Here is a 27,167-nt window from a genome sequence, read left to right on the forward strand (position 1 = left end):
GTTGATGGGCACCTTCGTCGCTTACATCTTTTTGCTATTGTAAGCAGTGCTGCAGTGAACATGGGTGTGCATATATCTGTTTGTGTAAAGGCTCTTATATCTCTAGGATATATTCCAAGGAGTGGGATTCCTGGATCATATGGTACTTCTATTTGTAGCTTTTTAAGGAAGCGCCAGATCGATTTCCAGAGTGGTTGTACCATTTGACATTCCCACCAGCAGTGTGTAAGTGTTCCAGTCTCTCCAAAACCTCTCCCACATTTACTGTTTTGTGTTTTTTGGATAAATGCAGCCTTGTTGCAGTGAGAGGAAATGTCATTGTAGTTTCGATTTGCATTTCTCTAATGGCTAATGATCGTGAGCATTTCCTCATGTATCTGTTAGCTACCTGAATGTCTTCTTTAGTGAAGTGTCTGTTCACATCCTTTGCCCATTTTTTAATTGGGTTATTTGACTTTTTGTAGTTGAGTTTTTGCAGAATCATATAGATTTTAGAGATCAGATGCTGATCAGAAATGCCATAGCTAAAAACTTTTTCCCTGTCTGTAGGTAATCTTTTTACTCTTTTGGTGAAGTCTTTGAATGAGCATATGTGTTTGATCTTTAGGAGTTCCCAGTTATCTAATTTCTCTTCTGCATTGTTAGTGATGTTTTGTATACTGTTTATGTCATGTATTAGGCCTCCTAGCATTGTCCCTAATTTTTTCTTCCATGATCTTTACCGTTTTAGATTTTATATTTAGGTCTTTGATCCATTTTGAGTTCGTTTTTGTTCATGGTGTGAGGTACGGGTCTTGTTTCATTTTTTTTTGCAGATTAATATCCAGTTATGTCAGCACTGTTTGTTAAAAAGACTGTCTTTTCCCCACTTAAGTGACTTTGGGCCTTTCTCAAGTATCAGCTGCTTATATGTGGATGGATTTATGTCTGGATTCTCAATTCTGTTTCACTGGTCTGTGTGTCTGTTGTTGTACCAGTACCAGGCTGTTTTGACTACTGTGGCGGTATAGTAGGTTCTAAAATCAGGTCGAGTGAGGCCTCCCACTTTGTTTTTCTTTTTCAGTAATGCTTTATTTACCTGCGGCCTCTTTCCCTTTCATGTGAAGTTGGTCATTTGTTTCTCCATCTTGTTAAAAAATATCGTTGGAAATTGGAGGGGAATTGCATTTTATCTATAGATGGCTTTTGTAGAATAGACGTTTTTCAATGTTAAGTCTTCCTATCTATGAGCAAGATATGTTTTTCCACTTTCGGCGGTCTCTTTTATTTCTTGCAGTAGTGCTTGTAGTTTTCTTTGTATAGGTCTTTTACAGCTCTGGCAAGATTTATTCCTGGGTATTTTATCTTCTTGGGAGCTACTGTAAATGGTATTGATTTGGTGATTTCCTCTTCAATGTCCTTTTTGTTGGTGTAGAGGAATCCAACTGATTTTTGTATGTTTATCTTGTATCCTGATCCACTGCTGAACTCCTCTATTAGTTTCAGTAGTTTTCTGGAGGATTTTTTAGTTTTCTGTGTATAAGATCATGTCATCTGCAAACAGAGATACTTTTACTTCTTCCTTACCAATCTGGATGCCCTTTATTTCTTTATCTAGCCTAATTGCTCTGGCTAGGACCTCCAGCACAATGTTGAATAAGAGTGGTGATAAAGGGCATCCTTGTCTGGTTCCTGATCTCAAAGGGAATGCTTTTAGACTCTCTCCATTTAGGATGATGTTGGCCGTTGGCTTTGTATAGATGCCCTTTATTATGTTGAGGAATTTTCCTTCTGTTCCTATTTTGCTGAGGGTTTTTATCATGAATGGGTATTGAAGTTTGTCAAATGCCTTTTCTGCATCAATTGATAAGATCATGTGGTTCTTGTCTTTTATTTATATGATGGATTACATTAATTATTTTTCTAATGTTGAACCATCCCTACATAACTGGTATGAATCCCACTTTATCATGGTGAATTATTTTTTTTGATATGTTGTTGAATTCTGTTGTCTGGAATTTTGTTGAGGATTTTTGCATCTAAGTTCAAGAGGGATATAGGTCAGTAATTTTCTTTTTTTGTGATGTCTTTACCTGGTTTTGGTTTCAGGGATATGATGGCTTCATAGAGTGAGTTTGGGAGTATTCCGTCCTTTTCTGTGCTCTGAAATACCTTTAGTAGTAGTGGTGCAACCTCTTCTCTGAAAGTTTGGTAGAACTCTGTAGTGAAACCATCTGGGCCAGGGCTTTTTTTTTGTTGGGAGTTTTTTAAATTACCTTTTCTTTTTTTTCCAACATTCAAAATCGTTTTATTACCACTTACTAGAAATTAAAAAAAAAAAAAAAAAGGAAAACAAAACTAGAAGATACATTTCACCGTAATATAAAAACACTATCAAGGATAATTTTATTAAAATATGCATGAACCTCTATATTGAAAACATCAAAGTATTACTTAGAGTAGTTAAAGGTGCACCTACAAATGGAGAAAATCACTGTATTTATGCATTAAAAAAATCAATATTATTAAGATATTAAATGTCTCTACTCCTGAAAAAGGTATAGAGATTCAACTGAATCCAATGAAACTTGTTAAATTACCTTTTCAATCTCTTCTTTTCTTACGGGTTTATTTACTTGTTCTACCTCTGTTTGTTTTATTTAGGTAGGTAGTGTGTTTCTCGGAATTCATCCATTTCTTCTAGGTTTTCAAATTTGTTAGAGTACAGTTTTTCATAGTAATCTGAGGTGATTCTTTTAATTTCAGTTGGGTGTGTTGTCGTATCACCCATCTCATTTCTTATTCAGGTTATTTGCTTCCTCTCCTGTTTTTCTTTTGTCAATTTGGCCAGTGGTTTATCAATTTTGTTCATTTTTTCAAAGAACAGCTTTTGGTCTTGTAAACTCTTTCAGTTGTTTTCCTGTTCTCTATTTCATTTAATTCTGCTTTAATTTGTATTATTTGTTTTCTTCTGGTGCCTGAGGGTTTCTTTTGTTGCTCTCTTTCTATTTGTTCAAGTTGTAGGGATAATTCTTTGATTTTGGCCCTTTCTTCTTTTTGGATGTGTGTATTTATTGATATAAATTGACCTCTGAGCACTGCTTTCACCATGTCCCAAAGGCTCTGATAGGAAGTGTTTTCATTCTCATTAACCCAGTGCTGTCGAGTCGATTTCTGACTCATAGTGACCTTATAGGACAGAGTGGAACTGCCCCATAGAGTTTCCAAGGAGTGCCTGGCGGATTCGAACTGCCAACCCTTTGGTTAGCAGCCATAGTACTTAACTATTACGCCACCAGGATTTCCTTTATTGGATTCTGTGAATTTCTTGATTCCGTCCTTGGTGTCTTCTATAACCCAGTCGTTTTCAAGCAGGGTATTGTTCCAAGTTTTTAATTTTTTTCCCTGATTTTTTTGTTATTGATTTCTACTTTTATGGCCTTATGGTCAGAGAAAATGCTGTGTAATATTTTGATGTTTTGGATTCTACTAAGGCTTGCTTTATAACGTAATATGTGGTCTGTTCTAGAGAATGTTCCTTGTACATTGGAGAAGAAAATATACTTGACTGCTGTTTGGTGGAGTTTTCTATATATGTCTATGAAGTCAATTTGGTTGATTGCGGCATTTAGATCTTCTGTGTCTTTGTTAAGCTTCTTTCTGGATGTTCTGTCCTTCACCGTAAATGGTGTGTTGAAGTCTCCTAATATAATCGTGGCATTGTCTATGTCACTTTTCAATGCCATTAGAGTTTGTCTGTCATTGGGTGCATAAGTATTTAATATGGTTATATCCTCCTGGTACATTGTCCCTTTAATTATTATATAGTGTCCTTCCTTCTCTTTGGTGGTGGATTTAACTTTAAAGTCTACAGAAATTAGTATTGCCACTCGTGCTCTTTTTTGATTGTTGGTTACTTGGTGTATTTTTTTCCATCCTTTGAGTTTTAATTTGTCTGTGTCTCTAAGTCTAAGGTATGTCTCTTGTAGGCAGTATAGAGACAGATCGTATTTTTTAATCCATTCTGCCACTCTGTCTCTTTATTGGTGCATTTAGTGCATTTACATTCAGCATAATTATTGATAGGTATGCTGTCATATTGCTGTCTTTTTTTGTGTGTTGTTGAGAGTTTCTTTTTCTCCCTTAATTTTTTGTGCTGAGTAGCTTATCTTTATATAGTGTCTTTTCTTCTTATTTGTTCTAGTTGTTTTTGTTTCTGTTGAGTTTCTATTTTTTTGTTATATTTTATTTTGATGAGTAGGATTGTTAGTTTCCTTTGTGGTTACCTTAAATATTTACTCCTATTTTTCTAAGTTTAAACCTAACTTTTATTTCTTCATATCGCTTTGTCTTCCTCTCCATATGAAAGATATGACTACATTTCTTAGTCCTCTTTATTGCTTTAATGTTGTCTTCCTTTACATAATGACGTCACTGCTTCCCTGTTTTGAGCTTTTTAGTCTTGATTTATATTTGCAATTTTGGCACCTGGGTTGACTTCTGATTGCTGTGTCCTGTGTTCTAGTCTTGGGTTGATATCTGATATTACTGATTTTCTAACCAGAGAAGTGCCTTTAGTATTTCTTGTGGGTTTAGTTTGGTTTTTTAGAAATTCTCTGAACTTTTATTTATATGGAAATGTCCTAATTTCACCCTGATATTTGAGAGACAGTTTTGCTGGATATATGATTCTTGGCTGGCAATTTTTTTCCTTCAATGCTTTATATAAGTCATCCCACTGCCTTCTTAAATTCATGGTTTCTGCTGAGTAGTCCAAGCTTATTCTTTTTGACACTCCTTTTTATGTGACTTTTCACTTACCCCTTGCTGCCCTTAAAATTCACTCTTTATCTTTGGTTTTGGCAAGTTTGATTGTAATATGTCTTGGTGACTTTCTTTTAAGATCTATCTTATGTGTAGTTCAATGAGCATCTTGGATAGATATCTTCTGTTTTTTCATGATATCAGGGAAGTTTTCTGCCAACAAATCTTCAACAATTTTCTCTGTATTTTCTGTAGTCCCTCCCTGTTCTGGTATTTCCATCACTCATAGGTTATTTCTCTTGATAGTGTCCCACATGACTCTTAGGGTTTCTTCATTTTTTAAAAAAATTCTCTTATTTGATTTTTCTTCACTTGTTTTGGTGCCAAGTGCATTATCTTTAAGTTTAGCAATTCTGCCTTCCACTTGCTCAATTCTGCTCCTCTTTCTATTGAGTTGTCTAATTCTGTAATTTTATTGTTAATCTTCTGAATTTCTGATTGCTGTCTCTATGGATTCTTACAGCTTATTAAATTTTTCATTTTGTTCTTGAGTAACCTTTTTAATTTCTTCAGCTGCCTTATCTGTGTGTTCCTTTTCTTGGTCTGTGTATTACCTGATCATCCTGATCTTGTTCCTGATGTCTTGAAGAGTTCTGTAGATTAATCTTTTGTATCCTGCATCCAGTAATTCCAGGAAAGCACCCTCATCCAGAAGATCCCTTGATTCTTAGTTTTGAGAGCTTGTTGAATTGATCATGGTCTGCTTCTTTATGTGATTTGATATTGACCATTTTCTCTGTGACATGTCTTAGTTACTTTATTAGTTTATTTTATGTTTGCTTACTGTATACTAGGTTCTTGCTTTGTGTTTTTTTGATATGTCCAAATAGGTTGCTGGAGTGAGCCAGCTTGGTTATTTTTGCTTTTGATATTCTAACATCCTGTCACCAGATGACTAGAGCTGTTACTAGGTATATGATCCCAGGAGCCTATTCACTTTTCTTGTATGGATTCATCTCAGGTGTCCAGGTAGTTGGTCATCATCTATGTGGTACAGGCTCTCTCCTATAGTCTTAGAGGGGCAGGGGTGATTGGTGTAGGTACCGATATCTGGTTGTAGCAGGGGGTCACTCTGAACAAGGCAGGGGGCTGATAACTGTCCCTCTAGTGTCTGTGAGGAAATCCCATCCCTGTTCCCTAGAGCATACTGGTGGGTGGGTTCTACATACGGACCTTGGGCACCCAGTGCTTTTGATTGTAAGGCCTGAGAGGTTCCAATTATCCTTGGACCCCTGTCGTGGTTGGATGGGTGACCTGAGTGGAGCCACCAGTCCTTAGGCCCCTGATGTGGGTAGGTGAGGACCCTGTTATTTAGGCAAAGCAGTATCAAATATCAAACAGCCACCTCTCCACTGCACAGCTGAAACAGTTGCAGTCTGCCAACAAGGGCCTATTCTCCTGAAATGGGCCCACACAAGTCTATGCAGGGGGGAAGGTATTCAAAATCCATGGACCAGTTATGCCTGGACAGGAGCTGCTTCTGTCCTGAGCTCCCCAGGTTAGTGGAGCTGGCAGATTATCTTTTCCCCAATTGCGAGTTTATTCCTTCTCCACGGCCAGGGGAATGGCTCAGGGTGGGCAACATGATGTTTCTCCGGCCCAGGGAAATTGACAGCCACTGAAGCCTTCTTCGGGGCTAGGGATGTGGTAATATATACGCTAATACTTAGCTTTTGCTGAGGGTGCCATTGTTCTCTGGTTCCAGAGGTGTGCATATGCTGTTTCTCTCAGAGCAAACTGCAGCTGATTGCTACCAGCAGCCCACCGCAGCATGAGGGTTCCTGGCCATTCAGGTCTGGCACGTCCTCTCTGCTTCTGAACCGCCTCTCCTTCCGTCTCCCTCTCAGTCTGTTTTCTAACTTTGGCTTTGATTTTCAGAGCTTCTAGCTTGTCATAAATGTAATAGTTACACTAGTTTTTTCTGGTCTTTGTTGTAAGAGGGCTCACCGGAAGCATGTGACTATTCCACCATCTTGGCCCTGCCTCCTATTTTTTTTTCTCCTAATAGAAATAAATATTCTTATGTCATTATGATAAACTCTTAATATTTGTTTGGTCATAGGTGTTCTAACATGCAGAATGTAGGTTATGTATTGTGAATGAACAGTTAGCAGTAGAGACTAAAGTAGAGGCTAAAAGTATGGCCTATATTGATCAAGACAGCTGTGTGTAACCTAGCGAGAGCTTAGAGCTCAAAGAAAGGGCTGGTGTCCCCGTAGGAGGATTCTAACTTAGCAACAGATCGCCCCTGAAACAAATTGAACTTAATCACAATTGCTTTTCTACGTCGTCATATTGGCTGTTGTGAGTATAATCATTGTATCATTTATCTCTTGCCACAATAATGCTGCAAGATGTACCACCCCAAAATTCAGTAGCTCAAACAATAGCGATTAGTATTTGTTGGGTGGTGAGTGATTCTCCCAGTCTCTGCTGGGCTCATTCATGTATCCACAGTCAGCTGTGGGTGTTGTTGGTACCTCTGCTGATCTTATCAGGGCTCTTCCATATGTTTGATGGTCTATTGGTCTAGGCTGGTCTAAAATGGCCTTGACCATGAGGACTCAGCTCTTCTACCCAAGTTTAAATTTTCCGACTGGCCAGCCTGGGCATGTTCTCATGGCAATGACCAAAACAAAAACTGAAACTCATTGCTGTTGAGTTCATTCCGACTCATGGCGACTCCATGTTTTACAGAGCAGAACTGTTCCTTAGGGCTTTCTTGGCTGTAATCTTCATGAAAACAGATCGGCAGGTCTTTCTTCTGCCATACTACTGTGTAGTTTTCAGTTGCTTAGCAGTCAGAGGTAAACCTTTTGTACCACCTAGGGACCTCGTGGTAACAGTGGGAGTCCTCTGTTTCCAGTAGGCTGGAAATGGACATGTTTCTTCAGGCTTCTGTGTCATACCATTTGCTAATATCCCATTGATCAAATCACTTAGCAGAGCTCGGCCCAGAGACAGAAGGAAGGGATGGATTTACAGAGCAGAGGGTGAAGATACAGAGAGGCGCCATTAATGCAGTCAGTCCCCCCAAGCTGTCCCGAAGCATATTTTGAATTGACACTTCTTAGAAGCATTAGCTCGTGCTCTTATTTCTAAACTGCATATGTAATGCCTTTGAAATATGAGAAATGGGAATCGAGTACATTTGTGGAAGATAACAAAGTTTTCGCTTCATTTAAAAAAATTTCTTGGTAAGAGTTATAAAGAGAACTCTTAAATGGAAACTCTACATTTAATATTTTGCCTTGAAAATATTTCTTTTTCAGTCCCTGGTGTTTCTCCCCAGGATATGGCTCAGGAAATAGGCTTTTCCCTGTCTGTGCATATTTTTCTTTGTTTGATAGTGTTCTTGGAATTGGTTTTGAAATCTGACTTTGAGAACACTGAATAGAGTAGGATAAAGAGCTACAATCCCAAATTAAAGTTATCAAGTGTTTTGCTTAAAATATAGAAATTAGAGATAGGATTACTCCTTGCGCCTTTATTGCTGCTATTTTTTTTTTCTTCTTCTTGTCTGTATCCTTTAAATGGAAACCCTGGTGGTGTAGTGGTTAAGTGCTACAGCTGCTAACCAAAGGGTCGGCAGTTTGAATCCTCTGGGCACTCCTTGGAAACTCTATCGGGTAGCTCTACTCTGTCCTATAGGGTTACTATGAGTCGGAATCGACTTGACAGGACTGGGTTTTTGGTTTTGGTATCCTTTAAATAATATAAGTGGTAAATGTAAGATCTCTCAGAAGAGTGATTCTCAACAGAAGGTACGCAGCACCAGACATGTGGATGGCTAATAATACCCAGAGATAAAAAAAGAAAGAAAAAACTTCAAGTTTATTCCAATAGAGTTCAATATGATATGCCAATTTAGTATATTAACCTTCCCTCTCTTCGGAAATGAGAAATACTGGAAAAGTATTTTGCATATAGGTTTTTATCAAATAGTCTTCAAAATTATACACACTTTAGCCATTTAACTGAAACTGTGTTTATTGTACCAAATAGGCAATTCGAAGGATTTTTAAAGGTAATTTTGAATGTTGTTGAGTTTTGCCTTATTTTCTGACTATAGAATCCACCCCCAAAGTGAGTTAAAATTTCACATATTTATATTTGGTTTTATTTTTTTGAACTATAAGGAAAGAAAGGACTCAGCTTTTGCTTGCCAGCAGTTGAGAGCCCCTTTGGTTGTATTTACACTGGACACAAACTTCAAAGAATCTTGATAATATAGCTAAAATGTCTTGCAGAATTAATTAATTGAGACAATTTGAGTGGCCTGAGAGTCTTGAGAAACATAGTGTAGTGGTTATGAGCAGGCTTTTTTGGAGGTAAAAAGATGTGGGTCCTGATACCACTTTTGTCACTTGCCTCCTTTGTGACCTTCAACAGGCTACCTAATTCTCTGTGCTTCGATTTCTGCATCTGTAAAATTGATGTAGTAATGGCACCTGTTTTATAGGGTTGTTGAAAGTGATAAATGAGATAATCCTTATAAAGTACCCACTTAGCACAATGCCTTTCAGATAGTAAGTGCTCAATAAATGTTATATACTGTTGGTACTGGAAGGAACTCTGGTCATCGGATGCAAAGTTCTTGTTTTATAGGTCTGGAAATAGAGATGAAGTTCTTCAGGGACAAATGTTTAGAACAATAAGATTTAATCAGGGTGTACTTGTAGATGGGTGTGACACTGGAATGTAGTGTCTACTTTAAAAGTATTTTTCAGCTAATACAGCCCTGTAGATCTTCCAGAGCAAGTGCAAGCTGACATGTTTTTTCGACATCCTTTCCTGTGCTTAGCAGGTTACAATGTCAAGTTCAGTAATGGCAGAAATAAAGTTTCCATTATAATTACAGTTCTTAGTTCAATTCCCTCCCTGCCTTCATTTCTCTCTCCCTCACTCCCTTCCTATGTGACTGTCTTTGGGCTCAACTTACCATTTGTGAACATTTTCATAAGAGAATAGGACAGGATAGGGAGAGGAAAGATGTGGGCAGTCGATGTTTGTTGATACTTATGATGGGTGTACAAAGACCAAGACACTTTTCTTTGGAAAGCTGACAGCCTAGTTGAGAAAACAGGTCATATGTGTAAGAGATAATAATAATAATAACAACAGTAGCAGTTAGCATTGATGGAATGTTTAGTATGTGTCAACTGCTAAGCTAAGCAAGTGAGCTACCTATGATATCACATTTGATTCTTGTAACTGCCAGGTAGATGGTAACCATAATTTATAGTTGAATAGGACAGGCTTACAGGCATTAAGTAGTGGATCAAGATCTACAGGACATGTATGTCAAATGAATTAAGGGGTGGAAGAGATAACTCTGGGTTGAGTTTGTAGTTCTCAAAGTTAAGGGCTTGGAGGTAGCTGGAGAACCCCCTAGGAAGTGTGGGAGGGGGCCCACTCATTGCATTTTGTGGGTGGAGGCCAGGGATGTGATAATGTCTTACAGTGCCTAGGACAACCCTGTACAACAAAGAATTGTCTTACTCTGCAAAGCTTTCAGATGCCCTACCAGATACTCATGTAGGTGAACAACATACTTGTCTGAGCCTAAACATATTTTTTCATGGTTTTAGTATGCATCTATACTCCAGAAGTGGAAGCTCATTTTAAATTGAGAGATTATTGTGTTGAATACCTATCTGGAATTTTTAGAGTGTTTAGCATTTAGAAAATGATGCTGTCAACAGCAATGTACATTATATCTGAGTGGACGATACAACACACACCTTAGTCAAAACCAAATCAAACCCACTGCCATCAAGTTGATTCCAACTCATAGCAACCCCACAGGACAGAGTAGAACTGCCCCATAGGGTTTCCAAGGCTGTAAGCTTTATGGAAGCAGATTGCCACATCTTTCTTCCGTGGGGCGACTGGTGGGTTTGAACTGTCAACTTCTTGGTTAGCAGCTGAGCGCTTTAACCACTGCACCACCAGGGCTCCTGACGTCTTGGTCAGTCTGCACTTACAGCTATTGCACTTACAGTGACTCTACACATAGATACAAGCACCTGATGACTGTTCTTTATGACTGTAGTGTAGTCACACCCAAGAATCTGCATTTATTGAAAAGTATCCCTCCTTTTATTTTTCCTATTCTGGAATTTATGTGTGTAGATAGATTATGTTATCTTGGAACTTCACTTCAAGATTGTAAAACCCACACACACACACACAAAAAGAAAACCCAAAAAAGAAACCTGTTGCCATTGAGTCAATTCTGACTCATGGCAACCCAATGTGTTACAGAGTAGAACTACTCCATAGGGTTTTCTTGGCTGTAATCTTTACGGAAGCAGATCACCAGGCTTTTCTCCAGTGGTAACACTGGGTGAATTCAAACCACCAACCTTTAGGTTAATAGTCAAGCACAAAGCATTTGCACCACTCAGGACATTCAAGATTATAAAGGGGTTATTATAAAGTATTTGCTATATAAAGGGGTTGTTGGGGCTGACAGGGTTGAAGACCACTGGGTTGGTGTGCCTAAGAAAATAGGACTTGGCGGCAGTGAAAGATTTGAGTAATTGACAGAACTGTGCAAAACTGGTAAGGAACTGAGAAAGGCATAGGATGAAGGCAAAGATGCATTGAGGAAGCACTTCTTGCTGTTTCAGGACAGTTTAAAATAAACTCACCCTTTTAATTATATCAGAGTAATGAGCCTTACCTGCAGTATGTGAAATCATAGTTAAAAATGTATTGTGGGCCAGTAGACCAGGTTGTCAGGTCATCACCTGAATCATAAAGTTGGAAGTCCTCCCCATTGAAAGTTACCGGTTTGGAAAGGTTAAATTAGAACTCAGAGTCTGATAAATATAAAGTTTCTCAATTTGATAGTGTTTTGGAAAATGTATAACATTTACCTTTTTCTGCTAACTTTTTATGGAACGTGTATTACACATATAGAAATGTGCAAATAAGGGTACAGCTTGATGAATTTTCACATCCAGATCCAGAAACATTATTTACCATTACCAGCATCCCAGACCCTCTCCTCTTCCCCCCTCCCAGGGTAAACCGTTATCCTGACTTGATAGGTTTTTCCTGTTTTTGTACTAGATATAACCAGAATCGTGAAATATCTGCATTTGATTTTAATAGTTTATCATTCTGAATAATATTCCTGATAGTAATTCATTGAAAACAAGGTCTGTTAATAATAAATGAAGAAATTTTCCTTATTATGCATCTAATTCCATAAACTGGAAGTTTATCACTGTTTCTAGTTCCTTTTGATTCCTTTAAGAAATTTTCTATGTGAACGTGTGCTTGTGTATGTTTGTGTATGCACATGTATTTATATGCTTTTAAAAATCGTACTCAAACTAGATCACATCATGCTCTGCTTTTTTAACGTCTCAGTGATATGTCTTAAAAGCCCTTTTCCTATCAGCTCCCGTGGATCTGTTTCATTCTTCCTATGGAGTACAAAACTCCATTGTGTGAAGGCATCATGTAATGAACCAGCTGTCCTCCCGGGAACAGTTAGGTTGTTACTGGTCTTTTGCTTTTAGAACAATAGTGTCCATACGAGTTAATCGAAAAAATATATTCTTAGTAGAATTGCTGAGCTGTGGAGCATTTAAATTTGCTTACCCAGAACCCAGCTTAGATATTTCTAAATGCTACTCCAAATAGAATTGCCAATTTTTATTTCCATCATCAAGGTTTGAAAATTTCCGTTTCCAGTTTCCTTGCCTTAGACTATGTGTTATCAAGACTGTTCGTTTTCGCAGTCTGATATGGGAAAACCAGTAAGTCCTTGTGAAATGAATTTACATTTTCTTTAGTTTTGAGTGAGGTTAGTTCTTTATGTGTTTATCAGACATTTGTGTTTCTTTTGGTACTTGTTACTGTGCTTTGCTTATTTTCCTAAATACATGTTCATGTTTTTCTTAATGATTTCTAGAAGCTTTTTCTACATAAAGAAAATTAGCCCTTTTTCTTTCCTGTGTTTATACTCATTTTTTTATAAACACAAGGTTTTAATATTTATGTGGTAAAATGGCCTTGAATTGTGTGTAGTAACTTGAGACAGACACACAGACAGATAAATACTAAACCTGTCATAAAAAAAGTTCTTGATAAATGCTTATGGGAAATGTGCTTAAGTAGAAATTCAAATTTTAGTTGTAAGTAGAATGACCAAGTATAAGTAAACAAAAATTTGGACGTTATCTGCCAAAATGTGTTTAGCATGTTTTACAACTTGTGGAAGGATTTTCAATGCTATGCTTTTTTTTTCTTCTGTGCTTTGTTATTTGGAGTTTTAATTTAATTTCTCAAATGATCCCTCTTTTCAGATTTCAGGTTATAACCTATTTCCTGCACCACTGGCCGACACTCAGTGATCCATGTCAGAAGCACTTCCAGGTCAGATTCACTTCCACATGTTTCAATGCAGAGAAGCAGCTGAATATTAGAACTTAAAAAAAAAAAAAAGATAGGTATTTGTTTTAATGTTAAACTTGTGATTTGTTAAAGTAACATGTATATTTTTAATTATACTTGACTAATGTAATAGAAAAATGAATCTTTAAGACAAGGTGAAAGAATCAGTTAGACATTCATGTAATAATTGCATGGCTTGACTTGATGTAAAAACCCTTTTAATTGACTCTAACAGGAAGTTAAAATTTTGTCACATTTTATTATTTAACATCATACATTACAGCATGTGAACCGTTGAAAAATGAACAAAAGAGTAGGTGTAAACCACATCTTAGCCATTGGGGGATTTGTCTACAATACCCATTTGCCATCGAGTTGAATTCCAACTCCTAGTGACCGTATAGGACAGAGTAGAAATGCCTCCATAGAGTTTCCATGACTAAATCTTTACAGAAGCAGACTGCCACATCTTTCTCCCATGGAGCAGCTGGTAGGTTCAAACACCTCATCTTTCAGTTAGCAGCTGGGCACTTAACCGCTGTACCACCAGGGCTCCTTTTATCTTGAATAGAGCTCCCAATTCATTATTTTCCTTGAATCTAATGCTGATTAATTTGAGGCCTTAAGAAAACCACCTTAATTTTATTGTATGTACTTTTTTGTTTCATAATGGATGCGAGTCTACACGTGATGTGGGGGGATTTAATTTTCAGCCTCACAATAATAAATGAGAAAGCAATTGCAGTAACGTTTCAAAATAAAAAGTAGTATAGAATTGTGAGCAGCAGATACATCTGGGTAGATTCTGTATTTTTTAGGATACGTACCACTAAACAAGCCCCAAGTTTTTAAATAAATTTACTTAATCCATGGACAAATAGATACTAATGTCTCAAATTCTGAAGTTAATCTTATTATTATAAAATACGTTCAAACCCTTGGCTCCTTTTGTATAACACTTTGCATGTTGCATCTTTGAGTCAATTCCAACTCATAGTGACCCTATAGGACCAAGCAGAACTGCCCCATACTGTTTCTTTCTAAGGAGCGGCTGGTAGATTCAACCTGCTGACCTTTTGGTTAGCAGCCAAGCTCTTAACCACTGTGCCACCAGGACTCCATCTTAGCAAAGAACTCAAGTAATACAAATGAAATAAACACTGAGTGTAGCAGGGGTATATGAGTAACGAGAAATTTATTTTTTATAGAAACAGCCAAAAATAACGTGATAAACCTAACTAAGCTCACACCAGAAAATTGGGAATTTAGGACTGATTCTTAGAGGCCATCCATTTATACTACGTAATGGGAAAAGGAGAGGAATTGTTTTGTAAATACGTAGTTAAATAGGTGTATTAACTTTTTAGAAAATCAAGGCAAATATGTATATCCTTAATTACATTTAGTCCCATCAACTTCCAGCTCTCATAAGTTTCACTTAATGAGAGATAATGGAACTGTTATCCAGGGCTACTATCATTCTTTGTTGTAGCATACGACACACTTTACAAAGAAAGCAATATTCTTGTTTCAGTGGGGTATCGTATTCTAGCCATTTTTTTTATTAGAAAAGTCAAATAGCAACTAATGAGGGAGAGCCTGGGTCCTTCAGTTGGATATGCTGTGTCTTCAGTCCTGTTTTCTAACTCACAGGAGCTGTGACTATAGGCAGGCTCTTTAAAAACAAACATACCTGAATTTATACTTCCATGTCACTAGAAAATTCCTGTTCACACTTCAAGATTCAGCACAGGAGTCTCTTCCAAGTCAGTCTTAGTCCATAAAATAGTCAAGTAGTCACCCTATTTCAAGGGTTCTTCCATAGTTTGATTTTTTCTTTTCTCTTTTGCACCTGATTTAGGTCCAATTGTTCAGTCACTCAGGAAGACCTTTCTCGTTACTTTATAGCTCACCTACCTTTTGACCTAAAGCAATATTTCCAAGCTTGATCATTGTCCATCAATGTCATACTTGGCCATGAGAGTCTAAAGCTGTTTTTAAAAAGAAATTCATCTTCTAAAGAGTGAAAGCAGCTTAAAATTTGGTAGAGAAATAGCCTTGGAATGAGCATATAATTTCTCAAGGTGACTACTTCAAACAAAGGTCATAATTTTTATTCGGATACACAAATTCTGCTTTATGTTTCTTAAATACACAATTATCACATCTGCCAGTTGTGATGTTGGAATGCTGGGCTTTCCCCCCATCTGAAGTATATTCCTTTTCCTTGTCCCCTGGTGGACTCCTACCTACCCTTCAAGACTCAGCTCAGCTGTTCCTTTTGTGGGAAGCCTTCCCTGAACTTCTCTCCTCATCCCCAGTAATGTGTTCTAATAAGACCCTCTGTCTACTTCATCTGTTGTCAGTTTGTTTAGTAACTTTCCCTTCCCACTACCCAGCCTGACTTTGAATTTCTTAAAGTATTTGGTTAAGTCTGGCTTAAATCTCCTCAGTTCCTCTTGGAACAGTTGTTGAACAGAGGAAGCCCTCAAGCGATTAAGTTGCGTGGGGCATGGGAAACCTTCAGCTGGGTAAGATCTAGCTGGAGATATCACCCCTTTATCTTAGAGACTGGGGAAATTGCCTGTGAATCAATAGTGTGAAGTTGTCCCCTTCCCACTTTAGGACTTTAACGATTTTAAGCCTGTGAGCTCCCTGGCCCAATGACCCAAGCTGCCTCCTAGTAACATTTTGCCTCTTTTGTTCAGAGTAGTTCTTATCAATTTTGTCACACTGAGAATTTTCTTTCATGAATAATTTCAGGAAACTGCCTTCATATTGCCTCTCCTTCTTGAAAGGGAATGGCAAACATGAGTTTATTTTATTTCCATAATACTTTGAGGTTTAGTTCAAAAGGCAACATTCCTCAGGGTAGATGTTTTGCTGTTAGCTCCTCAGTGGAATACAATTGTGTAATAGAAAAATTAAAATGAAGGAAATGTTAAGTCTTATTCAAGAATAGGGCAGCATTGGGAATTCTCTGGGCCCATTTGCCAGCCTTGGGTCCATTTGTCAACCCTAGGCCCATTTTTCAATTTCCAATTTTATAAACATGTCATGGAAGCAGAGGGAGAGAAGCAGATTATTGAAGAGACAAACTTTTTCTTTGACAGAAGCTAGAGGTCTTAGGAAAGAGAAAGGGAGGAGGTGAGGGGCCAGGTTTAACTACAGGATCCAGCATGGGGTTATATTAGTACGTAATCTGAGTTCCTGGGAGAACCTGTCTGGTTTCATCTCAGTGCTAGGGCCCCTGTGACTCTGGGTTTGCAAAATGCTGTGTTAATTGTGAAATTGAAGTGATCTTGACTTTTGTTTGGGCTTCTTTAAAAAAAAAAAAAAAAATGCTCAGGCTTTGTTAGTTGCAAAAAAGAGAAAACCGAGTGCAAAGTGGCGTAAGCAAAAACAAACAAACTATTTGCTTGAATACCAGAGAAGTCCAGGGATATAATATTTCAGATATAGCTTGTTTTGGAGACTCAACAATGTCATTAGGGCTTGGTTACTTTCTCTCTATCGCTTGGCTCTGCTTTCTTATTTGTGAAGTTCATTATTAGGCAGGCTCTGTCTTTATTTTGGCCTCTTAAAGCTCTAGACTTATATCTTCTAGTTCAAGAAAAAGAAAAGAGAGCACCTCTCTTCTTGCTCTTCCAGACATAGTCTTAGAATTGACTCTGTGTGGGCCACCTGGTTTTCCTAGAACTAGTCACTATAGCCATAGGGATTTGCTGCTCTGATTGGCTGGGCCTGGGTCATGTGGCTAGAAAGTAAGGGGTGGAGTCATCTCTGCCTTAAACACAAACAGAACCCCTAGAATGCAAGCTCCATGAGTGTAGGTATTTTTATTTTGTCACTTTTGTTCACTGCTGTATCCATAGCACATAGAACATTATGTGGCACATCGTAGGTGCCCAAAAAAATCTATTGAATGAGTGAATGGGAATGGGGGAAGGTTGATTTCCCAAGAAAAATTGAGGGGCTGTTACCAGAAAGGAAGCAGCCCTGGGAGCACAGTGATTAAGGACTTGGCTGTTAACCAAAAGGTTGATGTGTTGAACCCACCAGCCGCTGCACAGGAGGAAGATGTGACAGCCTGCTTCCATAAAGATTACAGACTAGGAAATGCTATGGGGCATGTAAGGCTACTGTCATATAGGGTCACTATAAGTCAGAATCGACTCGACTATAACAGGTTTTTTGGTTTTACCAGAAAGGGAGAAATACAGGCTATAACAGATGTTTCTCCACCAGGCTTTCATGAAAGCATGGACAGCAGTGATACTAACTTCACAACTGCTTTGTAAAACAACCAGGCAGTCCCTCAAAAAGTTAAATACGGAGTTACTGTATGACTTCTTTTGTACATAGAGTCGCTATGAGTCAGAACCAACTCAATGGCACCCAACAACAACAACAACAACATATGACTTTGCAGTTCCATTCCTGGGTATGTACCCAAGGTGAATGAAAACATGTCCATACAAGTATTTGTACATGGTTGTTCATAGCAGCGTTATTCAAAGTAGCTAAAAAGTCAAAACAACCCAAATGCCCACCAACTGATGAATGGATAAACAAAATGTGGTATACACATATGGTGGAATATTATTCAGTCATAAAAAGGAATGAAGTACTGACATATACTACACCATGGATGACCTTGAAAACATTATACTAAGTGAAACAAGCCAGTCACAAATGACTACGTATTTGTGATTCCGTTTATATTAAATATCCAGAATAGGCAAATTCATAGAGACAGAAAGCAGATCAGTGGTTGCCAGGGACTTGGGAAAGGGAGAAATGGGGAGTGACTGCTAATGGGTATGGGGTTTGTTTTTTGGATTGATGAAAATGTTCTAAAATTAGATAGTAGCAATAGATGCACAACTCTGTGAATATACAGGTAGTCGTTGACTTACGACAGGGTTCCAATGAAAGTAATGTAAGTCAGTTCTGACGTAAGTCAAATGCCTCTTTATTTTCATTATTATTGCCTTTTATTTTCAGCATCTTTATAAATCTGATCTTTATATGTCTTTGGGGTTGGAAGCATTACATAAAAACTTACAAATATATTTCAATACCTACATATATACATAAAAAATACACAAATCATAAAAATTTACTGCAACGATGAAGAAGAGTTAGACCACATTGGCATTTAGTTAGTTGCAATAGTAACTCCTCTTGTAGAAAGCCGTGGACCATCTGGATTATCTCTGGAAATGGGGATGATGTTTTTAGTCAGAAAATTAGTGAAAGTTGTCTGTATGGTCCTTTTCTTTTTTCCTTAATGTGTTTTGCAGTTACATCTTACTGCTTACTGAATCTGCCTTTCGGCTTTAGCAAAGCTATCAGTGTTTGGGTCCATGTTTTAGAGCAAATGAAACCCCTAATTTAGTTGAGAAAACTCAAGCTATGCGGCAGTGTTTTGAACAGTAAACATCTGGGAGTGAACATCTGAGAATGATATCATCAGCCAATTACACACTGTGACACTGTATGTAGTACATATTACTAATGATAACCCATTGCTGTGGAGTCAATTCTGACTCATAGCAACCCTACAGGACAGAGTAGAACTGCCCCATTGAGCTTCCAAGGGGCAGTTGGTGGATTTGAGGTGCTGACCTTTTGGTTAGCAGCTAAGCAATTACCCATTGCACCAACAGAGCTCCATTACTAAAAAACAAAACAAAACATACTAAGTAAATAGTAGACAAGAACTGTTTTAGGTGAAGGGAGAGACAAGACACAATTCAGGAGAGGTCAGCACAACTGGACTAAACCAAGAGCAAAGAAGTTCCCTGAATAAACCGAACGCTTCAAAGGCCAGCATAGCAGGGGTGGGGCTTTGGGGACCATGGTTTCAGGGAACATCTAAGTCAATTGGCATAATAAAATCTATTAACAAAACATTCTGCATCCCACTTTGGAGAGTGGCATCTGGGGTCTTAAACGCTAGCAAGTGGCCAACTAAGTAAGATGCATCAGTTGGTCACAACCCACCTGGAAAAAAGGAGAATGAAGAACGCCAAGGATACAAGGTAATTATTAGCCTAAGAGACAGAAAGGGCCACATAAATCAGAGACTACATCAGCCTGAGACTAGAAGAACTAGATGGTGCCCGGCTACAACCCATGACTGCCCTGACAGGGAACACAACAGATAACCCCTGAGGGAGCAGGAGAGCAGTGGGATGCAGACCTCAAATTCTCATAAAAAGACCAGACTTAGTGGTCTGACTGAGACTAGAAGGACCCCAGAGGTCATGGTCCACAGACCTTCCGTTAGCCCAAGATAGGAACTATCCCAACACCAACTCTTCAGACAAATTAGACTGGACTATAAGATAGAAAAGTATACTGGTGAGGAGTGAGCTTCTTGGGTCAAATAGACACATGAGACTATGTGGGCAGCTCCTGTCTGGAGGTGAAATGAGAAGGCAGAGGGGGACAGGAGCTGGCTGAATGGACATGGTGAATACAGGGTGGAGAGAGGGAGTGTGCTGTCTCTTTAGGGGGAGAGCAACTAGGAGTACATAGCAAGGTGTATATAAATTTTGTGTGAGAGACTGACTTGGTTTGTAAACTTTCACTTAAAGCACAATTAAAAAAAAAAAGTAACAAAAACAAAAGAATGGACGTTCAAAATTGTGGTTTGCTGTAACTCAAAAACGTCCTACTCGGGGACTTCCTGTACTAAAAATCACTGAGTCTTACACTTTAATAGTACGAACTTTATGATATGCAAATTATGTCTCTATAAAGTTGTTATACAAAAATGAATGAGACAGTTGCTGCCCTCAAGGAGCTTGCTGTCTAGGGGATGGACGCCTCAGTTGATACGTATAGTGTCATACTGAAAAGCCGATATTAGCAGCATGTCACATACCTAGCACAGACAAGGGAGCAACCGTCATTGTGTGCGGGGGCCAGGAAAGGCCTAAAGGAGGGCATGATATGTGAGCTGAGTTTTGAAGGATTTATAGGAGTTTATCAAGCTTGAAATAGGATGAAGTGGAGAGAAGAGAGTAAAAAATGTATTCCTGTGTAGAGGAAACAAACTATATGCAAAAGCCAAGAGTTGTGAAGTGGCTTGGCAGCCTCAGGGAAGTTCACTGTGGCTCCAGTAGAGGGAGCGTGGCTGGGCTGGGGAGTACAATGATAGGAGACGTGACAAAAGGGTGCACTGAGCCTGGCAGAGGACAATGTGGAGGGCCTTATTTGAACTGAGCTGAAGAATTTAGACAGCAGATAGCCAGTGTACGTTTTTAAGCAAGAGAGCTACACGATCAATTTGTGTTTAGAAAGATATGGGGCATATCTATCTTGAAAGAAGTACAGCCAGAGAGCTCCTTGGAAGCGAGGATGGTGAGACTTTGTCTCAAGTACTTTGGACATGTTAACAGGAGGGACCAGTCCCGGGAGAAGGACAACATGCTTGGTAAAGTAGAGGGTCATCGAAAAAGAGGAAGACCCTCAACAAGGTGGACTGACACAGTGGCTGCAACAGTGGGCTCAAACATAACAGTTATTGTGAGGATGAATAGGACTGGGCAGTGTTTCATTCTGCTGTACATAGGGTTGCTATGAGTCAGAACCAACTCCACCAGCAGCACCTGACAACAGCAACAACATGGGACAAAAATGTGTCAGGGTAGAGTGAAGTACCAGGGTAGAGCCATTGTGCCAGGGAAAACTATGAGAAAACTTATATTTAGTGGTGAGGGCTTGAAATTAGGCATGGAGAGGAAGAAGGAGGTGGGAAGGAGGAACTCAGTGTATTAGAGAAACATTTTAAAGTCAACAGAATGTGTTGGAATAAGGAACTCAGGAAGGGCTAGCTTTCCAAGATTCCAAGACTTTTAGGACAAAGTCTTAGTTTCCTAGTGCTGCTGGAACAGAAATACCACAGGTTGGTAGCTTTAAAAAAAAAATATTTTCTAACAGTTTTGGAGACTGAAAGTCCTAATTAGAGTCTCGGCTGTATTGACTCCTTCCTTGTTGGTAGCCCTGGCTTTCCTTGGTTCATTGGAGTTCCTTGGCCTGTAGGCATTTCTCATATGGCATCTCTTTTTCCCCATGTATGTGTCTCTCTGTGTCTAATCAGTTTTTTTGTTCTTGTTAAACTCAGAGGTGATTAGATTTAGAACCCACCCTACTGGAGAGGTGATAGCATTAACGTAACCAAGAAAACCCTATTTCTAAACAGGATTACATCACAGGTATAGTGGTTAGGATTCCAATACATATTTTGAGGGGCCAATCCATAATAGATGATGATGCTATGAATTCTCAGTTAGGATCCAGCAAAAGTATAAGTGAATTTAACACCTGCCACCCCGACTTGAAGTGAGTATTAAATCAAGCATTAGTTGATAGAGAATCTGTAGTAAAATCATGTGAAGCAAAGAAAAATGGAACCAGCTTAACTTTTTATTAGTGTGTCAACGTAGCTTCCATATTGGAAAAGCAGGCTAAAATATCCTACATGTGGACTAGAGAAAGCAAAAGGGGGCAAGGGTGTCCTGAGCTGGGAAAGGAAGAGAATCATCCTTTTATTTTTATGTCCATAGAGTATTAGTTTTTCTCCATAATTTGTTGCATTTATATTATTATGTTGCTATTTCCCATTTTTCTTAATTCTCTTCTGTTCATTGTTACTAATGATGCCAATGCTCTGTACGAAGAGATGAGGAAGAAGGAGGCCTGGGAGTGGGTGTGGGGAGGGACCGTGGAGCTGACCAGAGTGTGCGTGTGTGCATGTGTGTGTGCATGTGTGTGTGTGTTTTCACACCAAATCATGGAGAACTTTGAGCTGATATGATGAGAAATTGTGTTCAGCAGTGAAGTACAGCAATATAGTCTGTGTCACAAAAGATACATCTTTGACTCTAAATAGTATTTTCTTGTTTAGGGAGTTATGGCAGAATTGAGCAAGAATTTCCTTAAGCGGAAACTGAGGATCCAAAAATAAATTGATCTCAACTTTATATTGAAGGATTTTGTAATTTCAGTCTTGCTTAGAAGCTACATGGGGTGAGAGCTGTGATAACTGATCACTCTTTCCCTTTCTGATATCGTTAGCTTTTGCAAGGAAAGGAAAATGAATTTCTCATTGATTTAACTATTTAGACAATCATGATAGTTACTTTTGAATTTTTAAATGAGAACTAAAAATTTCTGCCCGGACCTCTTTTGTAAACATTCCTTGAGATACTGAGACACTTGTCTTTTTCATTTTATTCATTATTTATTCTACAAACATTTGAGTATCTGTCATGTGGTAGGCTGCTGTGCTGGTTGCTGGAGATCAGGATCTCCTAGGAAAATCAAACAGATAAAAAATAAAGCAGTGTGAGTGATGCTGTAATAGAGAGATGTTTGTGAAGGTTTGGGTCTATAGAAGAAGGAGCCCTGGAATTTGCCTGGAGGGGGAAAGAAGCCTTCACAAAGAGATAACATCTGCCCTGAATCCTAAAGGAGAAGTAGAAATTCTCCAGGCATGTGGGAAGGATGCTGAGAATGTGTGCAAAGGCTAGAAGATGACATACGTGGTCAGAGTATTCAAAGCACTTCAGAAGGCATTAACTCAGATCTGTATCACCCTGTTCTTCCAAATCTCTCACTTCCTTATTCCAGTGGTGCTCAGCCTTGGCCACACATTGTGGTTGTTGCGTGCCCTGAAGTCAATTCTGACTCATAGTGACCCTGCATGACAGAGTAGAACTGCCCCACAGGGTTTCCTAGGCTGTAATCTTCCCAAGAAGACATCCTAGGTCTTTTTTCCCTGGGAGCAGCTGGGTGGGTTCGAACTTCCAACCTTTAGCACCGAAGCACTCAACCATTGTACCACCAGATCACGCACTAGAACCACCCAAAGAAGACCCATAACAGAAGAAGACATTAAAAAGGTAATCAAAACACTCCCAACAAAAAAAAGCCCTGCTCCGGACGGCTTCACTGCGGAGTTCTACCAAACTTTCAGAGAAAAGTTAACACCACTACTACTAAAGGTATCTCAGAGCATAGAAAAGGATGGAGTACTACCAAACTCATTCTGTGAAGCCACCATATCCCTGATGCCAAAACCAGGTAAAGACACCACAAGAAAAGAAAATTATAGACCTATATCCCTCATGAACTTAGATGCAAAAATCCTCAACAAAATTCTAGGCAATAGAATTCAACAACATACCAAAAAAATAATTCACCATGACCAAGTGGGATTCATACCAGGTATGCAGGGATGGTTCAACATTAGAAAAACAATTAATGTAATCCACCACATAAATAAAACAAAACAATCATGTGATTTTATCAATTGATGCAGAAAAGGCATTTGACAAAGTTCAACATTCATTCATAATAAAAACGCTCAGCAAGATAGGAATACAAGGAGAATTCCTCAACATAATAAAGGACATTTATACAAAGCCAACAGCCAACATTACCCTAAATGGAGAGAGCTTGAAAACATTTCCATTGAGATCGGTACCAGACAAGGATGCCCTTTATCACCACTCTTATTCAACATTGTGTTGGAAGTCCTAGCCAGAGCAGTTAGGCTAGATAAAGAAATAAAGGGCATCCAGATTGGCAAGGAAGAAGTAAAAGTAACTCTGTTTGCAGATGACATGATCTTATACACAGAAAACCCTAAGGAATCCTCCAGAAAACATTGAAACTAATAGAGTTCAGCAGAGTATCGGGATACAACATAAACATACAAAAATCAGTTGGATTCCTCTACACCAACAAAAAGAACATCAGAGAGGAAATCACCAAATCAATACCATTTACAGTAGCCCCCAAGAAGATAAAATACTTAGGAATAAATCTTACCAAAGATGTAAAAGACTTATACAAAGAAAACTACAGTACACTTTTGCAAGAAACCAAAAGAGACTCACGTAAGTGGAAGAACACACCTTGCTCATGGATAGGAAGGCTTAACATTATAAAGATGTCTGTTCTACCAAAAGTGATCTATACATTTAATGCAATTCCGATCCAAATCCCAAAGACATTCTTTAATGAGATGGAGAAACAAATCACCAACTTCATATAGAAGGAAAAGAGGCCCCGGATAAATAAGGCATTACTGAAAAAGAAGAACAGAGCGGGAGGCCTTTACCTGATTTTAGAACCTATTTTACCGTCACAGTAGTCAAAACAGCCTGGTACTGGTGCAACAACAGATACATGGACCAATGGGACAGAATTGAGAATCCAGACATAAATCCATCCACATATGAGCAGTTGATATTTGACAAAGGCTCCAAAACAGTTAAATGGGGGAAAAGACAGTCTTTTTAACAAATGGTGCTGGCATAACTGGATGTCCATCTGCAAAAAAATGAAACAAGACCCATACCTCACTCCATGCACAAAAACTAGCTCAAAATAGATCAAAGACCTAAATATAAAATCTAAAACGATAAAGATCATGGAACAAAAAATAGGGACGACGTTAGTAGCCTTAATACATGGCATAAACAGCATACAAAACATTATTAAGAATGCAGAAGAAAAACTAGATAACTGGGAGCTCCTAAAAATCAAACACCTATGCTCATCCAAAGACTTCACCAAAAGAGTAAAAAGACTACCTACAGACTGGGAAAAAGTTTTTAGCTATGACCTTTCTGATCAGTGCCTGATCTCTAAAATCTACATGATACTGCAAAAACTTAACTGCAAAAAAGATAAATAACCCAATTAAAAAATGGGCAAAAGATATGAATAGGCACTCCACTAAAGAAGACATTCAGGTAGCTAACAGAAATATGAGGAAATGTTCACGATCATTAGCCATTAGAGAAATGCAGATCAGAACTACAATGAGATTTCATCTCACTCCAACAAGGCTGGCATTAATCCAAAAAACACAAAATAATAAATGTTGGAGAGGCTGTGGAGAGATTGCAACCCTTCTTCACTGCTGGTGGGAATGTCAAATGGTACAACCACTTTGGAAATCGATTTGGTGCTTCCTTAAAAAGTAAGAAATAGAACTACCGTACAATCCAGCAATCCCACTCCTTGGAATATATCCTAGAGAAATAAGAGCCTTTACACGAACAGATACATGCACACCCATGTATATTGCAGCACTGTTTACAATAGCAAAAAGATGGAAGCAACCAAGGTGCCCATCAACAGATGAATGGATAAATAAATTATGGTATATTCACACAATAGAATACTATGCATCGATAAAGAACAGTGAGGAATCTGTGAAACATTTCATAACATGGAGGAACCTGGAAGGCATTATGCTGAGTGAAATTAGTCAGTTGCAAAAGGACAAATATTGTATAAGACCGCTACTATAAGAACTTGAGAAATAGTTTAAACTGAGAAGAAAACATTCTTTTGTGGCTTTGGGGAGGGGTGGTGGGAGAGGGGCCTTCACTAATTAGATAGTAGATAAGAACTACTTTAGGTGAAGGGAAAGACAGCACACAATACAGGGGAGGTCAGCACAATTGGACTAAACCGAAAGCAAAGAAGTTTCCTGAATAAACTGAATGCTTTGAAGGCCAGCGTGGCAGGGGCAGGGGTCTGGGGACCATGGTTTCAGGGGACATCTAAGTCAATTGGCATAATAAGATCTATTAACAAAACATTCTGCATCCCATTTTGAAGAGTGGCATCTGGGGTCTTAAATGCTAGCAAGCAGCCATCTAAGATGCATCAATTGGTCTCAACCCACCTGGACCAAAGGAGAATGAAGAACACCAAGGACACAGGGCGATTACGAGCCCAAGAGACAGAAAGGGCTATATGAACCAGAGACTACATCATCCTTAGACCAGAAGAACTAGATGGTGCCTGGCTATACCCGATGACTGCCCTGACAGGGAACACAACAGAGAACCGCTGAGGGAGCAGGAGAGCACTGGGATGCAGACCCCAAATTCTCATAAGACCAGACTTAATGGTCTGACTGAGACTAGAAGGACCCTGGTGGTCATGGCCCCCAGACCTTCTGTTGCCCCAGGACAGGAACCGTTCCTGAAGCCAACTCTTTGGACATGGATTGGACTGGACAATGGTTTGGAGAGGGATGCTGGTGAGGAGTGAGCTTCTTGGATCAGGTGGACACTTGAGACTATGTTGGCATCTCCTGCCTGGAGGGGAGATGGGAGGGTGGAGGGGGTTAGAAGCTGGCGAAATGGACAGAAAAAGAGACAGTGGAGGGAGAGAGTAATTGGGAGTGTGTAGCAAGGTGAGTATGGGTTTTTGTGTGAGAGACTGACTTGATTTGTAGACTTTCACTTAAAGCACAATAAAAATTATTAAGAAAAAAAAAAAGAAGAACTTTTTAATAGGCATGACTGTCTCAATGAGAACTAAATCCAGATCTTTTGGAGTATCTTTGGGGGTGGGACCCTGGCATCTCTACTTTTTAAAAGTTTTCCAAGTGAATGTAATATGCAGCCAGGTTTGAGAGCAATTCCTTATTCCTCTCAGATCCTTCTTCAGTTTTTCTCAGACGTCTAATTTCTTGGTTTCTTTCTTTTTTCTTAGCTCTTCACTTTTCTTACGGGTTTATTCCCTGTCCTCTCCAGGCCACATCCTAGAGTGCGTAAATCATCTATTCATGTCAGTGCACTTGACACCTTAATCACATTTTCCTTTGTGATTATTTCTAACCTCTGTCCTTCTCGTCATGTTGCCTACTAGACCACTCTCCTTGGCTCTCTTAGGGGAAGACTCTCCATCTTCATAAAGAAAACAAAGGCTATGTGTTTTGCTTTCCCCCAGTTTTGTGTCACCACAGTTACAGGCCTGTCTATTCACATCCTTTCTCCCTCTCCTGTCTTCTCCCAAGAAGAATCACCCCTTGTCCTGGGCAAGGACAGCAGTTCCACATCTGCTATGGTGCCCTCCTCTCCTCTCTTCATCTGCATTCCATCTTACTGGTCTATCTCTTTTATGTT

The 27,167-nt window shown here is 38.9% G+C and overlaps 1 protein-coding gene across 10 annotated transcripts in view; it reads left to right on the forward strand.

Annotated features, from left to right (window-relative positions):
* The window catches only part of APBB2 (amyloid beta precursor protein binding family B member 2), a 442,316-nt gene that overhangs the window by 200,783 nt on the left and 214,366 nt on the right, over positions 1 to 27,167 (forward strand). For all 10 annotated transcript variants that reach the window (XM_064285876.1, XM_064285875.1, XM_064285882.1 and 7 more), the window contains one exon: positions 13,128 to 13,197. In XM_064285876.1, coding sequence (XP_064141946.1) covers positions 13,179 to 13,197 — 19 coding nt within the window. In that variant the 5' untranslated portion in view covers positions 13,128 to 13,178. The remainder of the gene's footprint in view (positions 1 to 13,127; positions 13,198 to 27,167) is intronic.

The sequence above is a fragment of the Loxodonta africana genome, chromosome 5, assembly GCF_030014295.1.
Source record: "Loxodonta africana isolate mLoxAfr1 chromosome 5, mLoxAfr1.hap2, whole genome shotgun sequence".
NCBI lineage: Eukaryota > Metazoa > Chordata > Mammalia > Proboscidea > Elephantidae > Loxodonta > Loxodonta africana.